We start from the raw sequence: 12422 nt of genomic DNA, 5'->3' as shown, positions 1-12422 counted from the left end.
TCACTAAAGTAAAGCTTGAGATAAAGTTTCTGGCAGCGTGAATGTGGATGCCTTTTTCAGATTCTTTTGAGAATAGACAAGTGAAATACATGAAAAACCTCTTAATTTGAAAAGTAATCTAGTCTTTGAATTCTCTGAATCTACTGAACGACTGATGACTGTACTAAGGAAGGTAAGTAAACTTGTGCCCCCATAAATCAAATCTAAATGATATCAGAAAAAAGTAAACCAAAGCAATGTTTATCTTCTGTTTTCTATTGTTCTTGTGTCGATTTGAATTTCTTATTTCTTTGCAGTTGGAAGAATTTTTAGTGCAGATCTTAATATAGTAAGGGATGTTTTTGTATTTAGGGAGGATAAAAATAATGGTGGCATATTAAGGGTAATAGATATTTATTCTACACTAATGGACCCCTGTTAATGTATATTGTAGAGGATTCCTGAACCCACAAGTAAATTAGAAATCTGGAAAGGGTTAAATTTTGCATAGTCTTTTGGTTAAAATGCCTATGGAAAGCCTTAAAATTATTTTACCGACTAAATAAACACTTCTCTCAGTGCAGTTAAGATTATGTAACAAACACTAAGATTAAAAATTTAAAGTTTGATATTAAGGTTTTGAATACTTCTGCACTTATACACAAATTGTATCCCAATTTTAAACTAATAAATTATGACTAATTACCATGCAGTTTAGAATGGGAATCTTAGTTATTTTACTGAATATCAAATATAAATAAAGTTAATCTGAAGATTAACAGAAGATCAAGATCAACCAATACAAAAGTTTCCAACACTGAAGGGATAAATGAAATGAAGAGATTCTCAAAATAAAAATGCCCTCTGTGGATATAGAGATCAAATACTAGTCCAGGGCCAATCATCAAAAACAATTTATGGATTGATTGGTCCTGCTATAAATCATTACATGTCCTATAAAACTTAAAATGTATGATGTTAATATTTAGTTTTTGTAGCAAAACTAAAGATTTATAATAATAATACAGTTCCCAGCTCTGGTTCCGCAAATATCTCAGAGTATCAAATCACCAACATTTAGACGAATTTTTCTTGGGACTCTTCTTACAGAGCATCAAAAGCATTACCTTTTCAAAAATAGACGGAGACAGTTTCAGATTTAATTTAAAAATCAACATAAAAAATACATTATATTATTTTGTAATATTATTTAATCATTAAAGTGCACTGAGTGCATATATCAATACTTGGCTTTAGAGTAGTACTTTACTGTGACATTCTATGAAAAAAGTTTTTTTTCTCGATCGACAAATTCCTTGAAACAATTTGGAGATAAATTCTTAAGCAGGGATTGAAAATGAAGAAAAATACTTTACCATGCAGTTTTAATACTATTTTTTCGGACAAAATACTTAAATTTGTGAGATACAGGGTTACCCACAAAGGATGAGACTAAGAACCGACTGTACAGAATTTATATTGCTCGTTTTCTTACATTCATGATTCCTAACGCATTTACACTTGTTTCTTTCAGTGCCATCTCCTGAAATAAACCATTAAAATACTACATCTACAACAGAGGATTCAACATTAGCTTAGGATCGTGATATTTGAAGAATTTCAGGTAGTATTTAATGCATCACAGTCTCAAACTTTGTGAGTGAAAACCTGTAGAAAACACGGAGAACAGGAAGGGGGAAACAAATAATTCGTATTCATGTAGGCGTACAAGTACATATCAGTATAGTCCATTGCTTCTCCTTAGGTCTCTTCTTGTAAAGTTTATATGTCAAAGGCGTACACGTGGTCAGTAAAATCTATGGCTTCCTTTAGTCGTATAGTAGTAATTTAAAGTAAGAATTCTTCTGTTTATTAAGAGTATCCACTAGTTAACCCTGAAATCAGAACTAGACTGTTAGAAAGCAAACCTGTAATAGAAACTAGTCATTTTCTATACTGATACGTATATACGCCTGTCACTGTACTAAAAATATCCAAGTTTCCTAAAATGATATTTTCTATACTTCTAAAAAAGCTGATATTTTTAATTCAGGGTTAACATTGCAGATCTGTTGAACACAAATTCTACGCAAGAAGTTCAAAATATTATCTAAATATCAAATTAACAGTAAAATATAGAATTAAAAATGTGAACATTTTTCATTTTTACCAGTCGTACCTAATTCATAAATGTACAACTCTGATAAAACAAATAAAATCAATAGCGCATCATATCACATAAAAAGATGCTTAAAATATTTAGTCCAATAATGTACTTTTGTAAAAAAAAAAGCTAAATTATGCGCGCGTGAGTGTAAGGAGTGTAAAAGAACCCTTGAACCCGTGAACCCGTGAAATAAAGATAAAAATCTGTGACTACGTAAAGTGCTAATTGATGTATCAGTATTAAATGCAATTAATCAGTAGGAACAAAATAAATAAAATACTTGTTTAGAAAGATACAAAACATTAGAAAGTAAACTTTTTTATGTTTCTCAAGTTAAATGTGCATTTTCAAATTTTTAAGAATCTTAATTTTCAGAGAAAGCTTACATAGTTTTGGGACTCAAGTTTGATAAAAATGCTTAAAACCAGTGCTTAGGATCCGGATCCGCAAAAATATGTGGATCCATGGATCCGGATCCAAGGGGTAAAAAATCAACCAAAAACTGAAAAAAACTTTTTTACTCCTGAAACCCAAATCTGAACTTTTGAAAAAAAAAAGAGATTATAAAAATTTCCTCATTTCTGAATGGTTCATCAAGTTTTAGGATAAAAACAAATAAAACAAAAAATTTGAAAATTATTTTTTGTTAAAAAAAATTCAGTAAATCTTAAAGAAATGACCTGGATCCAGATCCGGATACATTTTTTTTCAGTGCGGATCCGGACCGCATCCGCATCAAAATTAAATGGATCCTAAGCACTGTTTAAAACAATAGGAATTTATTTTGCCAATCACAATTCAAGATCTAATGCAACACTTGATAAATGTCCAGAAACATTTAAACAATGCATCAGGTTTAAACGTTCACGTGGAAATTGTAAGCATGCCAAAAGTTAGAATAATAATATGTAACAATTAGTAGTGCGTTTCGTTGCGTTAAAAAGCGTTTTGATGAAGTATATTGTGACAACATGTTCTGCTACGAGACCAATCTCATTTTAATTGAAAATTGTTTCAGTATTGCATCACGTGACATTTGTCCCAATGCTTCATAACGTGAGAAGTTTTTTAATAATTGCAGCGCTAATACAATTGTTTCATTGCTTTAAAAATAATTGTTTCATTATCACTCAGTGCCACGTGACAACCGTAGTAATGAATCACGTACATACTGTTCCAAAATAGCAACACATGACGATTGTTCCAATAATACATCACGTACATATTGTTCCAGTATTGATAAATACATGTTTTTTCTTATTGCATCACGAGATTACACGTCATAGTTGAGAATAGGTTCCACAGTGTATCTTTGTCCTGTTTCACAAGGGAAAACCCACATTACAGGGTGTCCTCGGCCAAACACTTCAGCTGTAATAGACAAATTATTAGTTTTTTTTCAGGGAATTTTATATTTTTTTTATTATTTCCTGAATTACAAGGGAAAGTTGATTCGAAGCTTTAGTGGAAATGAAATAAAAGATGGAACTTGTTGCTTATTTAAAAGTGGATTAGCAACCTGGGAAAAAATAAAAATAAATCGTTGAAGGATTTTTCCTTTTCACTGACAATTCATTATTTTACACTATAAAACTTTTTTGTCCGAAGGTAAAAGCTATTCAAGGAGGGGAAATACCACTAATTTATGATCAATTTAGAATGACAAAACCGTTTTGATTTTTTAGAAAGCATAAGCTTAGATAGATGATTATAGCCAGTTATTTTCAGTGGAATTTTTTATCCCCCCCTGACATTTTCTTCGGGGAATTTGGTCATTTTTATGTCAAACCCATGACAAGCTGGGGGTGGAAGGAGGAAAATGTGTTAGCAAATTTTGAATTCTCAAATATTTTTATAAAAATCTTAATTTTGACTTGAATGATAATTAGTGGCGCCGAAGGGGAAAAAATCTTAAATCTATTTTTGTAAATCAAAATTAACAGGCTAGCATGTGCCTGCTCTCCCTAATTTGTTCAGGGTAGGACGTCCCTTCGATTTTCCAGGATGGATGACGTCCCCCCAATTTTCATTTCAATTCCAATATATATATAATATATTATATAGTTAGTACCTAGTAAAGCTAGTTTAGGTTTCCTTGGTCTGAAGGAGCCCTGTTTCTTCACTTGTTCAACCATCGTCTCATCTAAACAAATATATTTTAAATAATGTTACAAAATATTTACAATAATATTTACTAAATCATATTTTTACATTACGTAGTACCAGAGTTTGGTGAGGAAATTGTCAACAAAAATTGCTCTTTATTTAACTTTTGCAAAAACAATAGAAATTAAAATATTTAATGACATTTTTTTAATCTTATTTATTTGATCAAGATGAGAAAGACTTCACTAAATAAACTTGATTCAGTGCAACAAAGGCTTTTAAGGTGCAAAAATTTAAATGCAAAACATCCCATAAATTCATTTTATTTGTCATCCATGTGAGATTTTATTGAGACAAGAACAATAATTTGGACCCAACAAAATTTGTTCTTAAAACTCTTACAAAATAATTAGCATAAATGTGTAGGTTAAAAATTACTTCCAGTGCATTGTGCATTGTGCAATACATAAAATACTCCCTCTTTTTAGAATCTTAATCCAATTTCCAGCCCTCCCCAGACGAAACATAAATCATGGATTGTATTTATGGCTACCGATAGGCATTGTTTTCAGGTTTGTTTTTAAACATTAAAGTCTTCCGACTTTTAAGAGGCTCCCTAAAACTCTGAGATGTTGTTCCTGTTTAAAGATGTTCATGCTTGATAAGTTTGCTTTTATCACGTTACGCAAGTTTTTTCTCTGACTAAAAATATTTAACAGTTATAAAAATTGTTTTTGTTCTTGGGAAGCGCTTTTACACCAAAATACCTTGAATACTTCAAAACAGACCTATTCATGGCAAGAAGCCCCTTTGAAGACTGGGAGATTACTAAAACGACGGGGATACCGATTTTCAAAGATTTGAGGAAACAAATATCAAAATGGATACATTTAATATAACAATTCAGTTTTCCTAATTCAGCCATAAATTCTCAAAAAGATGTTCTCAGTTTTGCACAAACATTCTTCACAAAGTATTGACCCCTAGGAAAAGCCTGTAACTTGAAATATAACAATTCCCCTGAGACAAAATATACATTAACAGTAACACTCATCAGTTTTATGCACATAACAGTTGACATTGACAAGACCTGAGAATATTCCCACAAACTGATCGCAGGCTATTGTGATGACAAATAAACCGAAGAGAAAGGATTCCATGCTCACTAGGATAGAGTGGAGAACTCGGGTCTCGTGGATCCTCTTATCCTGAAAACATAACTGAGTAAATGAGGATTTCAAACCTGAAAGGATTGCTTCGAACTGATCGCAACCGATGGCGATGACGAACATGCCGAAGAGAAAGGACTCCATTACGAGGAGGACGGAGTGAAGAATTCTAGTTTGTCTAATCATCAGCTCCTACAAGCAAAATCAACAAAAACTAAATTGCAAAAATATATAACTATTAGCTTACAATAAAAGTTATCAATGATCAAGAACTCTTCCATTTAGATTTGGACAGTGCTTAGGATCCGGATCCGCAACATTTTGGCTTCCTGGATCCAAATCCGCAAAAATATGCGCATCAATGGATCTATCAAAACTATAAAAAAACACCTTTTGCTCTCAAAACAAAAATCTAAACTATTAAAAAAGGGAGATAATTAAAAATATCCTTTTCTCTGAATAAATAAAAAATATTTGAAATTGAAATGGATCCTAAGCACTGGATTTGGACATTGATGCGAATCCTTAAATTCTAATCTAACTTTTCAATTCTCAGTTTTAAAATTACTTTTCAACTGACGAAATTCGTGAGAAAAAAAGTTTTTGATTTCATTGGTGTTTTTGGTACCTATTGATTGCCTCGATCTGAATACATACTAATATTTTTTCAATATCTGTTCTTTTTTCCACGTCTTATTGTCTTATCTTTTCTGGCTGCATTTTGACAATATATTTGGTTTCCGAATTAAAAAATGCAAAAATTAAATCAAATATGAAAAGTTGTAGAGGTAAATAAAAGTGGTGGGGTTTAGTACCTAAGCACAACCTTGGCATTTGGCAACCAGTATTCCAGGACCAGGGAACTAGATTAGACAGGGCCGGGGGGGGAGGTATAATACCTTAGCACAACCCTGGCAATCAGTATACCAGGACCAGGCAACTAGGCATACAGCATACATTGATAATAATCCAACATACCTGTATAAAGTTTTTAAACAATTAATTAATTAATTTCTCAATCAATCAATCAATCAATTATTTATTAATTATATAAAACTAAAGGAATTGAATAAATATTTTTGGTTTCTAATTTATAAAATTATCAAATAAATCTTACAAAAGGAATTGAATAAAATATTTCTGGTTTCCAATTTATAAAATTATCAAATAAATCTTACAGAAGGAATTGAATAAAATATTTCTGGTTTCGTTCTCCAACACAGTTGTTAATCCAAGGGCAGTGGTGATCCATCTTTCTGTACCACCAAACAAATCAATCAATAAGTTGTTCAAACAATCTAGCAATCGATCGATCAATAAACTGATCCATCAAAAAAATCAATTGATCAATCAATAAACCAACAAACAAATTGATTAACCAATCAGCCAATAAATAAGGTAATTAACTAATAAGTGAATAAATTAGGTTATTAATTATCTCTTCTTTGCTATTTTTATAATGAATTTATTATTTTCAAGTGTATTTGTGAAGGGCCCACCAAATAAAACAGTTAATATCAGCTAGATAGGTCTTGATTAAAGGATTGTATATGATTTTATAACATTTTTTAAAAATAAGTCAAAATATATATTTATGACAAATCAGCAAATAAATTCTATAACCAATCAGCCAATAAATAAGATGATCAATTAATCAACTAATAAATCTATCAACCACATTACCAACCAATAAATCAATCAACCACCTTACCAACCAATAAATCAATCAACCACCTTACCAACCAATAAATCAATCAACCACCTAACCATCCAATAAATAAATCAACCACCTTACCAACCAATAAACCAATCAACCACCTAACCAACAATCAAATCAATCAATAAATTGTTCAAACAATCTAGTAATTGATTGATCAATAAACTGATTATTCAATCAACCAATATATCTGTTGATTTATCAATCAGCTAATAAATTAGTAATCAATCAATCAAACAATATATCAGTTGGACAATCTACCAATCAATCAAACAATCGATCACTGAAATAAACAAAATATAAAATGAATCTTTTGATTGTATAGTTCAAACATTCTCTTTATTAAAGGGACTGTAATCTTAATTTTAAGTGAACCTCCATGTAATAAGGGGTATGCCAGATTAACAACGGCACCCTTGAAACTTTAATCTGATCAAAAAAGTGGAAAATATCATCGTTTTCCTAGCTTAAAAGTGTTGTATTCTGTTGATTTTTCCACTGTTTCTGAATAAAAAACAAGTAACTTTTTTTAGAAACCACGAATGAAAATAATTTGTTTTAAAGACAAAAACATGAATATATAATGCATACTTGATCAGACAAACCTTTTCAGGCTGCTGTTGTGACTTGTACATTCCATTCTATCAATGGAAGGTTCCTTGAAATAACGTTTACAGATCAATTACAGCCCTTTCAAGATGAATGATAAGTGTGAAAAAAGTAAAAATATGTGAATTGTACGACCTACGTTGTTTAATAAGTGCATGTATTGATTTTTCATTAACGCAAACTGCATATTGATTTTTAAAAAATAGAATACGAGAGCTGAGGATGGAGAAGGGGGAGATTCATAATCTCATGAAACTTTTTAAATATTTAATATTAATAAATAGGATTAGGATCTCACGAAATTCCTCTGAGTATTAAAGAATATTTGATATTCATGATAGATTGTAAATATGGCAGTTACGTCATATATATTAAGAAAAAACATGATCCTGATATTTTGGCCTTCAGTCTTGATTTCCACAGGGTGATGGTTGACTAGTTACTTTTTTATCTATTTCATGACAAGAATTCGAATTACAGAATTTAGGAAAACATGGCAGATTTCTCTTTCTGCGAAAAGTTTGTTCAAAAGAAAAAGAAGTTATATTAGAATCTTAGTACATACGTACATGGTTATCCACGGATGAGACTGTAAAGACGAACCTAAACCTATTCAATATGACGATCCCACAGTTAAATTTAGTCTTTTGCTTTGAATTTATTCTTTTCATGGATTTACAGAGGATTCGGCGAAGAAAGAAACAAGTTTAAAGTTTCACAGAGTTGTGAAATAAGTAAACAGACAATATCCGAACGATCGTCTCATCCTTTGTGGGTAACCCTGCAGTGAAAATAAATAATGCGAAAACTAGAATTTTTTAAGAGAGAGGTTTTATTGAAAAAAAGAGACAGTCTAAGAAAAGTAAATCGTGCATGGATTTCTTCTGCAAAGACTCGCAAGTAGCAAGAAAATAGTCAAGATTTGACAGCTGGAAAATAGTCAAGATTTGTCAGCTGGAAAATAGTCAAGATTTGTCAGCTGGAAAATAAAGATTTGTCAGCTGGAAAAACTATGATATCTACGCAATCATTGTTTAGTTACATATAAGTTCAAATAAACGTTGGCTAAAACTTACGTTAACAGTCCCTTTAAATTCATGTTTGTTGATTTTTTTGTTGTTTCCTTATGCAATGTTTACAGATTCTACAATGATGAGCTCGAGGAGGTCTGTACATCTCACATCTAGATAATACAAGATATGCAATGTTTACAGATTCTACAGTGATGAGCTCGAGGAGGTCTGTACATCTCACATCTAGATAATACAAGATATGCAATTTTTACAGATTCTACAGTGATGAGCTCGAGGAGGTCTGTACATCTCACATCTAGATAATACACGATATGCAATGTTTACAGATTCTAGAGTAATGAACTCGGGGAGGTCTGTACATCTCACATCTAGATAATACAAGATATACAATGTTTACAGATTCTAGAGTGATGAGCTCGAGGAGGTCTGTACATCTCACATCTAGATAATACAGATGTACAATGTTTACAGATTCTACAATGATGAGCTCGAGGAGGTCTGTACATCTCACATCTAGATAATACAAGATATACAGTGTTTACAGATTCTACAGTGATGAGCTGGAGGAGGTCTGTACATCTCACATCTGGATAATACGAGATATGCAATGTTTACAGATTCTACAATGGTGAGCTCGAGGAGGCCTATACATCTCAAATAATCTCCAAGTCTCATTTGGAAACTGCATTACAAGGTTTTCATTTTAAAAAGTATTAAAACTAAACTATTGGAAAGCTATCATGCTATTTTATACAACTATTTTATAAATTGCAGCGTACAGTATCTTCATTTCCATATTTTATCAATCTCTAATCATCCCTACTGAGCTGGAATTTTGATTAATATTTTCTAAAAATAAATAAAATTATTAATTTCTTGATAAGATTGAATAGAAAGATTCAATTTTATTTCTTAATCTTAAACATAATTAACTTTTTTTAATCCTTAAACATGGGAATATCCTTCAATTAGTTCTTGATCTCGATATCCATGGAAGGCACATTATAATTTGAGAATAAATTCTTGATCCCTTAATCATAAAAATTATCCCTGCAGGTTATGACCACCACAGGATATCGGTGATAAATTAAAATAATCCGTAAGTCTGCATAAGATTGCGATCAATGCTTGATCCGGAGTTTCGTAACACAAAAATTCTGACTTGAGAAAATATTAAATGAACACTCATTTTTTGTACATAAATGCTGTGCGTACATAACCATACCTTGTACATATAGTCCAGTCCTCTCTGGGTGCTATACTGCCCCCATCTGAATGACTATCTGAGAATTCTATTCTGTGTGTTGGAAGAGGAACAATACCTAGCTCAATCATGATAAATTATTATCTTGTTATAAATTGCGCCCCCCCCCCACACACACCCGTTCTATGTAAAGGAAATAAAGAAGAGATGAGAGAAAAGATGACTGTGAGAGTGGACTATTAGAAAACCAATTGATTGGAATTTAGAAAAGAAGAATTTAAAAATTTAAGAAGAAAATAAATATAAATTCAACGTCAATTTATCTCAGTTTAACTACAAATTAAAATTAATTTCTTCGACGAAAGAAAGACATGATAGATTCCTGGGTCTGAAAAAACAGCTCTTGCATGAGAAAGGAAGAGAAGAAGTATAATTGTGTTGAACAAGAATACATGAACACTTCCCCACAAAGATCCTGAAATAAACAAAAAAATTAAGTCATTTATGATTCTCTTCATCAACTGCACATGGAAAGAAATGCTAATTAAACAATTTATAAATATTAAAGAACTATCTGGTAAATCATCAGAAGAATATATATAAATGAACAACTACTTAAACAAAATTCGATTTAACTTTCCTGTTTCCACAATTTTGATCACCCCCCCCCCCCACACCTACCCAGTGGGGGGGAGGCCTGGGGGGATGAAAAGCGATATCTAAGAAATTACCACAGGGCTGAGCCGGTAAATATTATAAATCATCTTCATGTAAATCTCTAGTGCACTGACCTTGCATAGTCTGTAGGATAATCCAGCGTACAACAACATAATCTGCGTACAGTACTGCACCATATGTCATGAGGATGCAGAAAAATCCGCAAGGATCTTTCCGGAAAATAGCCATTTTTCCAAATCGATCACAAGTGTTAAATGTTATTTTTTTCTTTATCACTCAGCTACTGCATTCTCAGTAAACTGCACAGTCGATAATATGACATTTTGAAAGTATTCAAACTTTAAAAATTTCACAAAATTGACTTCCCACTGGATTAGCCTTCAAAAATGTACTGTGTAACTGTAAACAAGTACGAGGATTTTAAGAGGCTGTGCAGTCTGCACTGTCAGGAAATCAGCTGTTAGTCTGTATTTCCGACCGAACAACCCTCTACCTCGGCGTTGTTTCACAGCGGACCGAGGTTGCGTGATTAAGGATTGAAGGAGACAGTCTATACAATACTATTCCTACTCAGCGATAACCAGAAAACAGTGGTCTTGGTAGACGACATGATAGCAATACTTAAGTGTATTCTATGTTTTTTCAAAGAACATAGTTTTAATTACTTTATACTTAAATCTTTAATGTAATTAAATGGGTCTGTTTACATGCACAATTGCTGTTACTCATGCTCACTTGGCATTTTAACTATCACTAACCTGGACCCTACTCACTATCTTTAACCTATACTCATCTCTATCCTGAACCCTATTCATCTCTCCTGAACCCTACCCATTCTAACCTAAAACCCTACTCATCTATCCTGAACCCTACTCATCTCTATCCTGAACCCTTCGCATCTCTAACCTGAACCCAACTTATTACTATACTGAACCCTACTCATCTCTAAGCTGAACCCTATTCATCTCTATATACTGAACCCTACTTATCTCTATCCTGAACCCTATTTATCTCTAAACTGAACCCTACTCATCTCTATCCTGAACCCTACTCATCTTTATCCGGAACCCTAATCATCTCTATCCTGAACCCAACTCATCACTTTTCTGAACCGTGCTCATCTCTAAGCTGAACTCTGTGTACCTCTATCCTGAATCCTACTCATTTCTATCCTGACCCCTGTTTATCTCTAACCTGAACCCAACTTATCTCTATCCTGAACTCTTCTCATCTCTATTCTGAACCATACTCATCTCTATCCTAAACCCTAATCATCTTTATCCTGAAACCTACTTATCTCTATCCTGAACCCTACTTATCTCTATCCTAAACCCTCCTCATTTCTATCCTGAAACCTTATACCTTAAACTTATAACTGATCTCTTTCCTGAAACCTACTCATCTATATCCGGAACCCTTCTAATCTCTATACTAAACCCTACTAATCTCTATCCTGAACTCTACTCATCTCTATTCTGAACCCTACTCTTCTCTATCCTGAACCCTTCTCATCTCTATCCTGAACCCTACAAATCTCTAGCCTGAACCCTACTCCGCTCTATCCTGAACCCTACTCATCTCTATCCTGAACCCTACTCATCTCTTACCTGAACCCTACTTATCTCTAACTTGAAACCTACTCATCTCTATCCTGAACCCTACTCATCTATAATGAACTCTACTCATCTCCATCCTGAACCTTGCTCATCTCTAACTTGAACCCTACATCTCTAGCTTGAAACCTACTCATTTCAATCCT

At 32.6% G+C, this 12422-nt stretch overlaps 1 protein-coding gene across 3 annotated transcripts; it reads right to left on the bottom strand.

Annotated features, from left to right (window-relative positions):
• Nucleotides 1-1125: 1125 nt before the first annotated feature.
• Nucleotides 1126-11132, bottom strand: LOC111700731 (palmitoyltransferase ZDHHC3). 3 transcript variants are annotated; one of them, XM_023471758.1, is made up of 10 exons: nt 10777-11129; nt 10368-10460; nt 10007-10103; nt 8946-9003; nt 6600-6679; nt 6321-6399; nt 5496-5613; nt 4218-4289; nt 2907-3517; nt 1126-2563 (listed from the first exon to the last, which is right to left on the bottom strand). In XM_023471758.1, the coding sequence occupies exons 1-9, from the start codon at nt 10889-10891 to the stop codon at nt 3420-3422; spliced, it is 810 nt and encodes a 269-aa protein (XP_023327526.1). In that variant the 5' UTR covers nt 10892-11129; the 3' UTR covers nt 1126-2563; nt 2907-3419. The 3 variants fall into 3 exon arrangements, with proteins under 3 accessions (XP_023327526.1, XP_023327533.1, XP_023327543.1); XM_023471765.1 differs by having other exon boundaries at nt 2917-3517; XM_023471775.1 differs by lacking the exons at nt 1126-2563; nt 5496-5613 and adding an exon at nt 5343-5460 and having other exon boundaries at nt 3259-3517; nt 10777-11132.
• Nucleotides 11133-12422: the final 1290 nt, after the last annotated feature.

Source organism: Eurytemora carolleeae, unplaced genomic scaffold, assembly GCF_000591075.1.
Source record: "Eurytemora carolleeae unplaced genomic scaffold, Eaff_2.0 scaffold81, whole genome shotgun sequence".
NCBI lineage: Eukaryota > Metazoa > Arthropoda > Copepoda > Calanoida > Temoridae > Eurytemora > Eurytemora carolleeae.
Note: the sequence above shows the minus strand (reverse complement) of the source record. Positions and strands in the feature narration are given on the sequence as shown.